General features: G+C 46.9%; 1 protein-coding gene across 1 annotated transcript in view; it reads left to right on the top strand.

Annotated features, from left to right (window-relative positions):
- Positions 1 to 16,170, top strand: part of LOC149437784 (uncharacterized) — an 82,274-nt gene that overhangs the window by 44,496 nt on the left and 21,608 nt on the right. The window contains exon 4 of the mRNA XM_089660607.1: positions 10,913 to 11,656. Coding sequence (XP_089516733.1) covers positions 10,913 to 11,656 — 744 coding nt within the window. The remainder of the gene's footprint in view (positions 1 to 10,912; positions 11,657 to 16,170) is intronic.

The following is a 16,170-nucleotide window of genomic DNA, read 5'->3' as shown; positions in this document are numbered from 1 at the left end:
AAGTGGGACTGTTGGTCCTGCGTTGTATGTAATGACATCAGAATGCTGCAACAAGCCTATACCCTGCGTAGTGTGGGGGTCCTGTGGGGGGGAATTATACCTCAGCCTGAAGTGGGGCTTTAATAAAATGGAGACCTGAATGGAGAGGTGAGGAGGATTCTGGGAATATCATTTGATGTGACTATTTGTGTTCAGATGTAGAGTTTTCCTCCTGTGAAGTCTGGAGATCATATGACATCACATTGCCTCCACCTCCCTCCCTGATAGAAGAGAGAAAGAAGAAGAAGATTCTAGAAGTCACCAGAGAGATCACTGAGCTGCTGACAGGAGAGGTGAGCGGTGCCGGGAATTCTGGGACATTCTCCAGTAACAGACAAGGGATGTGTCTGGATGGTGACTGTATCATTGTGTGTGTCAGGTTCCTATAAGGTGTCAGGGTGTCACTGTCTATTTCTCCATGGAGGAGTGGGAGTATTTAGAAGGACACAAGGATCTCTACAAGGACGTCATGATGGACAATCAGCCGCCCCTCACATCACCGGGTAAGAGGAGACTTTATTGTAAAGGAGAGAGCAGTACGGAGGATCCACCTAGATCCCCCATCATCTGATAAACACATAGAAACAATGGATTCAGTCAGTGTGTGTGTTTCCTACAGATGGATCCAGTCATGGGAACCCACCAGAGAGATGTCCCCGTCCTCTGTATTCCCGGGATTCCACACAGGAAGGTCACACCATCCCTCACCATCATCAGGTAGATGATGACAATTATTGGTAGTTGTGATTTATACACAGCATGTTTGTTACAATGAATGTTTTATTATATCTTTCAGAGTGGAATCCTCGGGGATGAGAATATTGATGTTAAAGAAGAGTATAAAGAGGAGGATGAGGAGTATGGAGTGATGGAGGAGTTTTCAGAAGGACACAAGGATATGATGGAGCCACCTAATACCAGGAACCCACCAGAGAGATGTCCCCGTCCTCTGTATTCCCGGGATTCCACACAGGAAGGTCACACCATCCCTCCCCATTGCAAGGTTGGTGGGATGGATGATCTAGAACATGGACTCGTAGGGGGGATGTGTGAATTTTTTAATGTGATATTTTCTCTCATTTCCTTGATTTAGAGTGGAGATCCAATCGATATAGAATTTGAGGTGAAAGCAGAAGAAGAAGAGGCGTATGTGAGGGATGATCAGCAGTCTATGGAGGAGGATGGAATAACGGGGACATTTATAGAGGAGGACACTCCTACAGAGATCAGCACAGGTGGGTCATGAACACTAAATCCATTCCTCCACCCATACTGCTCACTGATTGGTCCAGAGTAGAGCGGGGACTGGGTGATATCAGCCTGTAATCCCCTGGTCACTTTCCTGAGCTGTGTTCCCCGTCCTGTATTCCTGGATTTCTCTCGGATAATCTTCCTTCTCTGTGCTGCAGACACAATTTATGTATCTAGACTGGATTTATGGAGGTTCTGGGGTTCAGCTGGCAGCAAAATGTTGATTTTTCCTATAAGCATTGCATAATGTAGGCACCCAGGACATGTGACTGGGGTCTCCTGCCTTGTGCCTGACTCCTCCAGGGGACCTTCTCTGTTATCTGCTGGCTGTGCCGGGTGGAGGGATATGTCTGTAGTGTCTCAGACCCAAGTCACTGAGTGCAGTCTCAGGAGATGGGAGGCAGCGGTGTGGGACCTACATAGTTACATAGTTAGTCTGGCTGAAAAAAGACAGTCCATCTAGTTGTACCATTAATAATAAAAGTTATAATCCGACACCCACAGCTGATCCACCAGAAGGCAAAATCCAGCAAAGCACGATCCAATCTGCTCCTACAGGGGAAAACATTCCTTCCTGACCCCCCCGAGAGGCAATCGGATATTCCCTGGATCAACTTTCCCTATAAATGTTATATCCAGTTATATTCTGTGTATCCAAGAAAGAATCCAGGACTTTCCTACAGCAATCCCCCCCCTTATGTATTATACATGGAGATCATATCCCCCCTTATGTATTATACATGGAGATCATATCCCCCCTTATGTATTATACATGGAGATCATATCCCCCCTTATGTATTATACATGGAGATCATATCCCCCTTATGTATTATACATGGAGATCATATCCCCCTTATGTATTATACATGGAGATCATATCCCCCCCTTATGTATTATACATGGAGATCATATCCCCCCTTATGTATTACACATGGAGATCATATCCCCCCCTTATGTATTATACATGGAGATCATATCCCCCCTTATGTATTATACATGGAGATCATATCCCCCCTTATGTATTATACATGGAGATCATATCCCCCCCCCTTATGTATTATACATGGAGATCATATCCCCCCTTATGTATTATACATGGTGATCATATCCCCCTTATGTATTATACATGGAGATCATATCCCCCCCTTATGTATTATACATGGTGATCATATCCCCCTTATGTATTATACATGGAGATCATATCCCCCCTTATGTATTATACATGGAGATCATATCCCCCCTTATGTATTATACATGGAGATCATATCCCCCTTATGTATTACACATGGAGATCATATCCCCCTTATGTATTATACATGGAGATCATATCCCCCCTTATGTATTATACATGGAGATCATATCCCCCTTATGTATTATACATGGAGATCATATCCCCCCTTATGTATTATACATGGAAATCATATCCCCCTTATGTATTATACATGGTGATCATATCCCCCCCTTATGTATTATACATGGAGATCATATCCCTCTTATGTATAATACATGGAGATCATATCCCCCCTTATGTATTATACATGGAGATCATATCCCCCCTTATGTATTATACATGGTGATCATATCCCCCCCTTATGTATTATACATGGAGATCATATCCCTCTTATGTATAATACATGGAGATCATATCCCCCCTTATGTATTATACATGGAGATCATATCCCCCCTTATGTATTATACATGGAGATAATATCCCCCCTTATGTATTATACATGGAGATCATATCCCCCTTATGTATTATACATGGAGATCATATCCCCCTTATGTATTATACATGGAGATCATATCCCCCCTTATGTATTATACATGGAGATCATATCCCCCTTATGTATTATACATGGAGATCATATCCCCCCTTATATATTATACATGGAGATCATATCCCCCCTTATATATTATACATGGAGATCATATCCCCCTTATGTATTATACATGGAGATCATATCCCCCCTTATGTATTATACATGGAGATCATATCCCCCTTATGTATTATACAAGGAGATCATATCCCCCCTTATGTATTATACATGGTGATCATATCCCCCCTTATGTATTATACATGGTGATCATATCCCCCCTTATGTATTATACATGGAGATCATATCCCCCTTATGTATTATACATGGAGATCATATCCCCCCTTATGTATTATACATGGAGATCATATCCCCTTATGTATTATACATGGAGATCATATCCCCCCCTTATGTATTATACATGGAGATCATATCCCCCTTATGTATTATACATGGAGATCATATCCCCCTTATGTATTATACATGGTGATCATATCCCCCTTATGTATTATACATGGTGATCATATCCCCCCTTATGTATTATACATGGTGATCATATCCCCCCCTTATGTATTATACATGGAGATCATATCCCCCTTATGTATTATACAAGGAGATCATGTCCCCCCTTATGTATTATACATGGTGATCATATCCCCCCTTATGTATTATACATGGAGATCATATCCCCCCCTTATGTATTATACATGGAGATCATATCCCCCCTTATGTATTATACATGGTGATCATATCCCCCCCTTATGTATTATACATGGTGATCATATCCCCCCCTTATGTATTATACATGGAGATCATATCCCCCCTTATGTATTATACATGGTGATCATATCCCCCCTTATGTATTATACATGGAGATCATATCCCCCTTATGTATTATACATGGTGATCATATCCCCCCCCTTATGTATTATACATGGAGATCATATCCCCCCTTAATCTCCTCTTCTCAGTAGAGAATACATTCAGTTCCTCTAATCTTTCCTCATAGCTGATCTCCTCCATGCCTCGTATCAGTTTGGTTGCCCTTCTCTGTACTTCCTCCAGTTCCCCAATGTTCTTTTTGTGAATTGGAGCCCAAAACTGAACTGCATATTCCAGATGAGGTCTTACTAATGATTTGTACCGGGGGGGGGAGGGGGGGGGGGATATCTCTCTCTCTGGAGTCTATACCTCTCCTAATACAAGAGAGGATTTTGCTCACTTTAGAACCCGCAGCTTTGCATTGCTGCCATTATTAAGCTTGTGATCTACTAGAACCCCCAGATCCTTCTCCTCCACTGACCCCTACCCCTCCAGCTTCTTCTCCACAATTGCCCCCCAGATTCTTCTCCATCATTGACCTTCCCAATTCTTCTCCACCACTGATCCCCCAAATCCTTCTCCACCATTGTCCCTTAGATCATTTTCCACCATTGCCCCCCCCTGATTTTTCTACACCATTGACCCCCCCAGTTGTACCCCCCTAGTATGTATGATGCATATTCTTAGCCCCCCCAAGTGCAGAACCTTACATTTATCACCATTAGCCCTCATTGGCCCCATAGCCCCCCAATTACACAGAGCATTGAGGTCGGCTTGTAAGTTGGAGACATCCTGTAAGGACGTTATTCCCCGGCACAGCTTGGTGTCATCTGCAAAGACTGGAATGGGATTTATAATCTCACACCCCATATTGTTTATATATATATTAATAAGTAAGGGTCCCAACACTGAACCCTGGGGTACCCCACTAATAATACTGAACCTTGGGGTACACCACTAATAACACTGAACCCTGGGGTACCACACTAATAACATGGAACCTTGGGGTACCCCACTAATAACACTGAACCTTGGGGTACCCCACTAATAATACTGAACCTTGGGGTACCCCACTAATAATACTGAACCTTGGGGTACCCCACTAATAATACTAAACCTTGGGGTACCCCACTAATAACACTGAACCCTGGGGTACCCCACTAATAACACTGAACCCTGGTGTACCCCACTAATAACACTGAACCCTGGAGTACCCCACTAATAAGACTGAACCTTGGGGTACCCCACTAATAACACTGAACCTTGGGGTACACCACTAATAACACTGAACACTGGGGTACCCCACTAATACTGAACCTTGGGGTACCCCACTAATAACACTGAACCTTGGGGTACACCACTAATAACACTGAACCTTGGGGTACACCACTAATAACACTGAACCTTGGGGAACCCCACTGATGACACTGAACCTTGGGGTACACTACTAATAACACTGAACTTTGGGGTCCCTCACTAATCACACTGAACCTTGGGGTACCCCGCTAACAATGAACCTTGGGGTACACCACTAAAAACACTAAGCCTTGGGGTATCCCACTAATAACACAGAACCTTGGAATACACCACTAATAACACTGAGCCTTGGGGTCCCCCACTAATACTGAACCTTGGGGTACCCCACTAATAACAGTAAGCCTTGGGGTAAACCACTAATCACACTGAACCTTGGGGTACCCCACTAATAACACTGAACCTTGGGGTACACTACTGACACCCCCAGACCATTCAGAGTATGAATCATTAACCACTACTCTCTGAATACCATCTTTTAGCCAGTTTTCTATCCATTTACATTCAGATTTCTCCACCCATAGACTTTACCTTACACATTAGCCGTATGTGGGGAACTGTGTCCAAGTATACCACGTCCACCACCACCCCTCTGTCCAAGTATACCACGTCCACCGCCACCCCTCTGTCCAAGTATACCACGTCCACCGCCACCCCTCTGTCCAAGTATACCACGTCCACTGCCACCCCTCTGTCCAAGTATACCACGTCCACCGCCACCCCTCTGTCCAAGTATACCACGTCCACCGCCACCCCTCTTTCCAAGTATACCATGTCCACCGCCACCCCTCTTTCCAAGTATACCACGTCCACCACCACCCCTCTTTCCAAGTATACCATGTCCACCGCCACCTCTCTGTCCAAGTATACCACGTCCACCGCCACCCCTCTGTCCAAGTATACCACGTCCACCGCCACCCCTCTGTCCAAGTATACCACGTCCATCGCCACCCCTCTGTCCAAGTATACCACGTCCACCGCCACCCCTCTGTCCAAGTATACCACGTCCACCGCCACCCCTCTGTCCAAGTATACCACGTCCACCGCCACCCCTCTTTCCAAGTATACCACGTGCACCGCCACCCCTCTTTCCAAGTATACCACGTCCACCACCACCCCTCTTTCCAAGTATACCATGTCCACCGCCACCTCTCTGTCCAAGTATACCACGTCCACCGCCACCCCTCTGTCCAAGTATACCACGTCCACCGCCACCCCTCTGTCCAAGTATACCACGTCCACCGCCACCCCTCTGTCCAAGTATACCACGTCCACCGCCACCCCTCTGTCCAAGTATACCACGTCCACCGCCACCCCTCTGTCCAAGTATGCCACGTCCACAACAACCCCTCTGTCCAAGTATACCACGTCCACCGCCACCCCTCTGTCCAAGTGTACCATATCCACCCCCACCCCTCTGTCCAAGTATACCATGTCCACCGCCACCCCTCTGTCCAAGTATACCACATCCACCGCCACCCCTCTGTCCAAGTGTATCACATCCACCCCCTCCCCTCTGTCCAAGTATACCACGTCCACCGCCACCCCTCTGTCCAAGTATACCACGTCCACAGCCACCCCTCTGTCCAAGTATACCACGTCCACCGCCACCCCTCTGTCCAAGTGTACCACATCCACCCCCACCCCTCTGTCCAAGTATACCATGTCCACCGCCACCCCTCTGTCCAAGTATACCACATCCACCCCTCTGTCCAAGTATACCACATCCACCGCCACCCCTCTGTCCAAGTATACCACATCCACCGCCACCCCTCTGTCCAAGTGTACCACATCCACCCCTCTGTCCAAGTATACCACGTCCACCACCACCCCTCTGTCCAAGTATACCACGTCCACCGCCACCCCTCTGTTCAAGTATACCACATCCACCGCCACCCCTCTGTTTAAGTATACCACGTCCACAGCCACCCCTTTGTCCAAGTATACCACGTCCACCGCCATCCCTCTGTCCAGGTATACCACATCCACCACCACCCCTCTGTCCAAGTATACCACGTCCACTGCCACCCCTCTGTCCAAGTATACCATGTCCACAGCCACCCCTCTGTCCGAGTATGCCACGCCCACCACCAGCCCTCTGTCTGAGTATGCCACGCCCACCGCCACCCCTCTGTCCAAGTATACCACGTCCACCGCCACCCCTCTGTCCGAGTATACCATGTCCACAGCCACCCCTCTGTCCGAGTATACCACACCCACCACCAGCCCTCTGTCTATGTGTGCCATGCCCACCACTAGCCCTTTGTCCGAGTATGCCATGCCCACCGCCAGCCCTCTGTCCGAGTATGCCACGCCCACCGCCAGCCCTCTGTCCGAGTATGCCACGCCCACCGCCACCCCTCTGTCCGAGTATACCACGCCCACCGCCACCCCTCTGTCCGAGTATACCACGCCCACTGCTAGCCCTCTGTCCGAGTATGCCACGCCCACCGCCATCCCTCTGTCCGAGTATACCACGTCCACCGCCACCCCTCTGTCCGAGTATACCACGTCCACCGCCACCCCTCTGTCCGAGTATACCACGTCCACCGCCACCCCTCTGTCCAAGTATACCACGTCCACCGCCACCCCTCTGTCCAAGTATACCACGTCCACCGCCACCCCTCTGTCCAAGTATACCACGTCCACCGCCACCCCTCTTTCCAAGTATACCACGTCCACAGCCACCCCTCTGTCCAAGTATACCACGTCCACCGCCACCCCTCTGTCCAAGTGTACCACATCCACCCCCACCCCTCTGTCCAAGTATACCATGTCCACCGCCACCCCTCTGTCCAAGTATACCACATCCACCGCCACCCCTCTGTCCAAGTATACCACATCCACCGCCACCCCTCTGTCCAAGTATACCACATCCACCGCCACCCCTCTGTCCAAGTGCATCACATCCACCCCCACCCCTCTGTCCAAGTATACCACGTCCACCGCCACCCCTCTGTCCAAGTATACCACGTCCACAGCCACCCCTCTGTCCAAGTATACCACGTCCACCGCCACCCCTCTGTCCAAGTGTACCACATCCACCCCCACCCCTCTGTCCAAGTATACCATGTCCACCGCCACCCCTCTGTCCAAGTATACCACATCCACCGCCACCCCTCTGTCCAAGTATACCACATCCACCGCCACCCCTCTGTCCAAGTGTACCATATCCACCCCTCTGTCCAAGTATACCACGTCCACCGCCACCCCTCTGTCCAAGTATACCACGTCCACCGCCACCCCTCTGTTCAAGTATACCACATCCACCGCCACCCCTCTGTTTAAGTATACCACGTCCACAGCCACCCCTTTGTCCAAGTATACCACGTCCACCGCCATCCCTCTGTCCAGGTATACCACATCCACCACCACCCCTCTGTCCAAGTATACCATGTCCACTGCCACCCCTCTGTCCAAGTATACCATGTCCACAGCCACCCCTCTGTCCGAGTATGCCACGCCCACCACCAGCCCTCTGTCTGAGTATGCCATGCCCACCGCCAGCCCTCTGTCCAACTATACCACGTCCACCGCCACCCCTCTGTCCGAGTATACCATGTCCACAGCCACCCCTCTGTCCGAGTATACCACACCCACCACCAGTCCTCTGTCCATGTGTGCCATGCCCACCACTAGCCCTCTGTCCGAGTATGCCATGCCCACCGCCAGCCCTCTGTCCGAGTATGCCACGCCCACCGCCAGCCCTCTGTCCGAGTATGCCACGCCCACCACCACCCCTCTGTCCGAGTATACCACGCCCACCGCTAGCCCTCTGTCCGAGTATGCCACGCCCACCGCCAGCCCTCTGTCCGAGTATACCACGTCCACCGCCACCCCTCTGTCCAAGGATTTGCTCACCTCCAATCTAACCTGTTTCTTGATGGTTTAATCCCAGCTCACCTCTACATGTTGTCTACAGTAAACATTTAAGCTTCTACTGATTACAGAATACTAATACTGTCCTGACCCTTATACTATATAACTTGTACATTACATACTCCTGACCCCTGCACTATATACTCTATGTTGTACATTACATACTCCTGACCCCTGCACTATGTACTCTGTTGTACATTACATACTCCTGACCCCTGCACTATATACTCCGTGTTGTACATTACATACTCCTGACCCCTGCACTATATACTCTATGTTGTACATTACATACTCCTGACCCCTGCACTATATACTCTTTGTTGTACATTACATACTCCTGACCCCTGCACTATATACTCTATGTTGTACATTACATACTCCTGACCCCTGCACTATATACTCTGTTGTACATTACATACTCCTGACCCCTGCACTATATACTCTATGTTGTACATTCCATACTCCTGACCCCTGCACTATATACACTCTATGTTGTACATTACATACTCCTGACCCCTGCACTATATACTCTATGTTGTACATTACATACTCCTGACCCCTGCACTATATACTCTTTGTTGTACATTACATACTCCTGACCCCTGCACTATATACTCTATGTTGTACATTACATACTTCTGACCCCTGCACTATATACTCTATGTTGTACATTACATACTCCTGACCCCTGCACTATATACTCTATGTTGTACATTACATACTCCTGACCCCTGCACTATATACTCTTTGTTGTACATTATATACTCCTGACCCCTGCAGTATATACTCTGTTGTACATTACATACTCCTGACCCCTGCACTATATACTCTATGTTGTACATTCCATACTCCTGACTTCTGCTCTCCCTCCTCCCCCCACTGCTATATATACACATAATATGGATTCTCATTTGTTCCCCCCATTTCCTCCCAGCTGGACATTTTATATCGGATGATGTGATTGGAGCACAGACTTTTACATGGTGATAATAATGTGATAACATCCTCCAACTTTGGACCCTTAAACAGAAAGTGATAATGAGGGAGGAGTCAATACCCCAATGATGGTGGTCTTCAAGATCAGTCCAGTCTTCATCTTGGTTGTTCTCCCCCCATCCTCACTCTCTGACCTCTGGTGGGGCTCAGCCCCGCTGTTCTTCATGACTAAATCATGGACTAAATAAGGAAGTGCAGTACTTCTTGTGTTGGGAAGATGGCGATGAGTGATAGAGGGGGTGGGGACCCTCGTCCTATAATCCCCTCATCACTGTCCCTCCTATAAAAGACAGTTCTGGTTGTTTCCTCACTCTCTGACTAAGGTCCATGAATAAAGAAATGACCTGGTAGGAGATCAGAGGAGCCATTTCCTAGTTCCCTTGAGGGTGGAATTGTAAGCTCCTCAGAGCCCAAGCTGCCTGATGTGGGCAGAGTCCTGGTTTGGCGGAACCAATCAGCTCCTGTCTAGTAATCCTCTTTGTCTTTGTATTTTAGTCCATGGCCGGGAGATGAGGAAAACCTCCGAGGATTGTCTCACTTTGTCTCCAGACTGGAAAGTAGAAGATGAGGACATCACACAGTATAGTCCAGGAGAAAACCCGGCTCCCTCCAATGTCCATCCGGCACCACCCAGTGTAGATGGACCATCGGATTCCTCGTTTCCTGAGGAACCTCAGACTGTGCGGGACCGGGCCGGCCTTCCAACAGGGAAGAGATTCTCCTGTACTGAGTGCGGGAAGGGTTTCCATTATATATCCCATTTTAATGTGCATAAAAGATCTCACACGGGGGAGAAGCCGTATTCCTGTCCTGAGTGCGGGAAATGTTTTTCAGAGAAGTCCAGTCTTTACAAACATCAGAGATCTCACACAGGGGAGAAGCCGTATACCTGTTCTGAGTGCGGAAAATGTTTTTCAACAAAGTCCTATCTATACAGACATCAGAGATTTCACACGGGTGAGAAGCCGTATTCCTGTTCTGAGTGCGGGAAATGTTTTTCAGAGAAGTCCCATCTTTACAGACATCAGAGATCTCACACGGGGGAGAAGCCGTATTCTTGTCCTGAGTGCGGGAAATGTTTTTCAAGGAAGTCCCATCTTTACAGACATCAGAGATCTCACACGGAGGAGAAGGCATGTTCCTGTCCTGAGTGTGGGAAATGTTTTACAAGGAAGTCCAATCTTTACACACACCAGCGATCTCACACGGGGGAGAAGCCATATTCCTGTCCTGAGTGTGGGAAATGTTTTTCAGGGAAGTACAGTCTTTACATACATCAGAGATCTCACACAGGTGAGAAGCCGTATTCCTGTCCTGAGTGCGGGAAATGTTTTTCAATGAATTCCCATCTTTACAGACATCAGAGGTCTCACACGGGCGAGAAACCATATTCCTGTCCTGAGTGTGGGAAATTTTTTTCAGAGAAGTCCAGTCTTTACACACATCAGAGATCTCATACGGGGAAGAAGCCGTATTCCTGTCCTGAGTGTGGGAAATGTTTTATAGAGAAGTCCAGTCTTTCCAAACATCAGAGATCTCACATGGAGGAGAAGCTACTTTCCTGTCCTGAGTGAAGGAAATGTTCCTCACTCAAGTACATTCTTCCTGTACATCAGGGGTCCCACACAACCCTGGAGGTGTATTAATGCCTTGAGTGCGGGAAATGTCTTCTAGATGAATGTTGCTGGACATCCCAGCTCTCATGTGGGGAAGAAGCACACCCTGATATACACCTCAGATATACTCCATGGCTGATCTTCATCATGGAAGAAACAGTTGATAAGGAGATGAGAGGCCCCCAAAGTCATGGATGAAGTGCAGTAAATGTCGGGGTGCAGAGTGGTCAGTAGATCCTGGAAATGAAGGACACAACTTCAGCCCTTCTTGGGTGTCGGAGTTGCGTTTCCTGATAATGATATAGCGGGTTACAGAGCTAGAAGCCGGGAGAGCCCAGATCTCGTTATCGGGGAACTTTACACAGACAACAAGAACTTCTGAAGTTGATGTCCTTCATTTCAAGGCTCTACAGAACAGTGGTGACCCCGAAGCGTCTCTCTGTCTTCAGTCCATCCTTCTCCCATCCCCCAACAGGAGGGAAGGAGAACTCCGCCCCAAACTAGGGGGGAACTTTCCTCTCATTATTTCCCTTTGCTTCTGTGTGGGTTTGGGTGGTTGGAGGAGTGCGGCACGAGAGGGAACACAACTTGTTGTTCTATGTCTACATATGGGGTCTGGGTAGAGGGGATCCACCGGAAGATATTTCTATTTGATTTTGTGCAAATCGTTTCTGTTTTCACTTTGAAGGGCGATATTATGTGTGGTTTGTAAAAGGGATTGGCCCAATAGTTACCACCCCACTTAGAGAATAGATGAACTAATATGACCAGCATTCATTCAGCCATGTCACATGTTGGTCTTATTTTATTTCACACAGTGATTTCCTATGATCATTGGCTCCATCTAGTGGCCATAATGTATTGAACGGTTTTTGCTGAGTGAGGCATTTTGGAACCAATACCTCACTATGGCCACTAGTTGGAGCTACATTTATGAGCACAGTAGATATTAATGAACATACACTGAATAACACCTCAGGATTAAACCAACCATTGATTTTAAACAAAAAAAAACCCTATTTGTTCTTTAGATGGCGCTAAGAATCAGTAATTAGCTCCACCTACTATATGAAAGGGTTAATAGTTCACTCACTTTTGCTCTGTGCCTACTAACTGGTTTGTTGTACATACAAGATGTTCCTGTGGGATGTGAATGCTGGTATCTATGCACACATTTCTTGTTTATAGAAATCACAGAAGTCACTATCCTGTTGTAATTCTGTTATGACGCGCCATGGAGTAGTTTACTGAAATCTCTATTCTGTATTCTGATTGGTGCTTTATGGAAACCGCCTGAAATATGCCGCGTTCTCATTTATTATTAAAGCTTGATGAATAATAAAGAAGTCACATTTTGCATCACACATCCAGATGTCTGACTTGTATTATTCCCAAAGTACTTTGAACTGGATGTTTGTATGGAGGAGGAGGCCGGCATAAATTGATGTTCCTGACAGAAGTGGTGTCAGAAGTGGGATAGGATCGGCCATCGCAGGTAAGTGAGCATTTTTTGTCTTTGTTTGCCCTGATCGCCCCCTATCTCCACCAAGCCTCTGTGCTGCGGTAGCATGAGCAATTGTTCTCTGGAGCTTTGGGAGCTCGCGGGGTTAAACAGAACCTAGGTTGATGTATAAGAAATGTGTGTATGTCCTCCATACAATCATACAGAGTAGTGTGTTCAGTGATTATGTACGCTTGTAACTAGAGAAACTGTTCAGTAGATGTATTCTAAGTCTCTGTAGGACTGTGAGACGTCCCATCTACTCAGCGAGGAGATTTCTCCATTGACCTGGGATAGGTGAAAGCATGGTGACAGTCTGAAGGAGTCACAATAGGGGGTGTACCTGTCCAGGTGATTTTCAGCCTTGAAGCACTTGTGCAGTTGAGAAGAATTTTGTCGGAGCTCTATGTGAGTTCAGTCCAGCTTCACCCGGCACAAAGAGTCATCACCGGGAGAGAAACACATAGGCCAGCTCACATAATATTGCTTCTTTGCTTTGCAGTGATGATGGGAAACTCCCAAGGTAAGGGGAAGTACCCAGACCCTCCGGAGCCACCGTGTAAAGTAATCAGAGGAAGAAAACTGTTAAAGAAATTTACTAAGGAAGACGGATCATCTCTAGAAAAATCCCAACTACCAGCTAATGAGACATGTAAAGAATATGTTACCTGAGTGTCACCTTGGAATTGTGTTGTCCCATGAGTGGACAGCTTGGTGGGGTGGAGTTCAACCATGGGGAGTGCCAGTCCTTTTCCCAGAGATGGGTACAATGATGACTTTCACATGGATATGATAAAGGGGATATGTTTAGGGGATAAAACTGACTTTCTCTATTTTGGTCCAGATCCTGAGTGGGATATGAAATATATGAGAGGGAGCATTGAATTGGTTGAAGTATGGCCCAGGATATAAGCACCTGACACCAATCCCTTCTGCCCCAGTAGCTAAACACAGTAATGGTCCTTTTTATGGCACTTTGATGCCTGACACTGCGCTTCCTGATTATATTCAGCTGTATCCTCAGCTCCCTAAGGATGAGGATTATTTGTTGTCACATAATCGGAGGAGACATGCATTACATTCTGCCCCAAGAGTCTCCCACTGATGAAGGAGGCCATTTGGCAGTGATCAGTGGTGATGGGGAAGATTCTTCAGAAGAAGAGTCAGGTTGAAGTTTATCAATGCGTGAAATTAATAAAGAGTGGAAAGAAACAAAAGTTACATTGGGAAGGACATTAGACCAGATGCAGCAAACTGTGACTGCTCCGTTGCCCAGGACCAAGATGGAGAAAAGTAAAAAAGGCAAGGTAGTAAGCAAGGCAATGAAATCAGGCGGACAGAAATCTATGTTACAAGAGCAGACAGTACAGGAGAGGGACACAGCAAGTGAGATGTCAGAAGATTCAACATGAGAGGTGAGTTGGCCGGAGCAGGATAATTCAGAAGAATTTGGTAAGTATTATATGAGGTCCAGAAAAGATGCAGAAGACGAGGGAGCCACCCAAGCTTACCCTTCCATCATTGTGGGATGTGATGTGGTGATAGAGCCAATGGAAATTAATGACGTTAATGACATTATAAAGGGTTGTCCTGATCCTCGGGAAAACCCCACTGCTGACATTAACTACTTGAAAAGAGCAACTCAGGGGCAACAATGTTCACAACAGGACATGAGGATAATCATCGATGGAATTTTGGGATATGATATGGAATCAGGTTGGGATTGGACCAATGTGCTGCTATTTATGAGCTTCATGAGCCATTTAAACTGGCTGTGGACTATGAATGGATAACTACCGTGTCGGGAACAGATGTGGAAGGAGTTGGCTGCAGAAATGCAGAGGTTGTGGAAAGATAAGCAGTCACTAGATACAGCAGTTGCTTGTAAGCAGAGCAGCAAGGAATCAACTATGGAGTAACTAAAAAGATTTAAGAAGGTCTGGAAAGAAGAGGCAGGATGAAATCTGACAACACCAGAGTTAGGAATTATATATATACAGGCAGTCATGCAGGGATAGAAAATGGGAGTGGAGGCATCTATGGCTATGACATTGGGACATAACACCGTGTTACATACCACACATCATGTATTACAAATTCTGAAGAATCTTCCCACACAACACATGACAGCCCAAAGAGCCAGTGTGTATGAGGTCATTCTCACTTCCACTGTTCATGTATCTATTAAATACTCATCTCCAAGTTCAGGACCAATTGCTGTTTTAAATGGCATGCTTGGTTTGAAGTCAGAATCTGACATTCCTCCCGAGGAACATGATTGTGTTCCAGTTATACATGAAGACATTACTCCCAGAGCTGACATGTTGGAAGAGCCAGTAGAAGGGAATGTTGATATCTTTGTAGATGGTTCATGCACAAGACCTAATGACAATGTCTACTTGGCAGGTTATGCGGTCGTTCAACTCCCAGATAAGGTATGGGAAGCAAAGCCCTGCCTTATCCCTCAGCACAGGCTGCAGAACTCATAGCCCTGACCTGTGTCTGTGAATTATTTGAAGGAAAGATGTTAACATTTACACAGATTCCAAGTACACATTTGATGTAGTGCAGGATTTTGGCAAGATTTGGCAGGGGATCTCATGCATCTTTAGTGAATGATCTTTTGGAAGCCATACACAAACCCCATACTATTGCTGGTATCACATGTAAAGCCCACACATCTTCACATGACCCCATAGCTCTGGGTAATGCATTGGCTGACTGTACGGCCAAGGAAGCTGCTTTGCAGTCTTCACAGGAGTCTGCCAGCCTTGTTTTGACTATGTTAGAGCCGCCCATGCTCCCGGAACAACAGTTACTCACAGAATTACAGTACACAGGCACTAAAGGTTATTCAATATTGGAAAGACAAAGGTTTGACATTGGACCAGAATGGTCTGATGTCCAAAGAGGGGATCATAGGGATACCTCAGCACAG

The sequence above is a fragment of the Staurois parvus genome, unplaced genomic scaffold (assembly GCF_062004578.1).
Source record: "Staurois parvus isolate SC_StPar_1 unplaced genomic scaffold, SC_StPar_1.0 ptg001254l, whole genome shotgun sequence".
Classification (NCBI taxonomy): domain Eukaryota; kingdom Metazoa; phylum Chordata; class Amphibia; order Anura; family Ranidae; genus Staurois; species Staurois parvus.
Note: the sequence above shows the minus strand (reverse complement) of the source record. Positions and strands in the feature narration are given on the sequence as shown.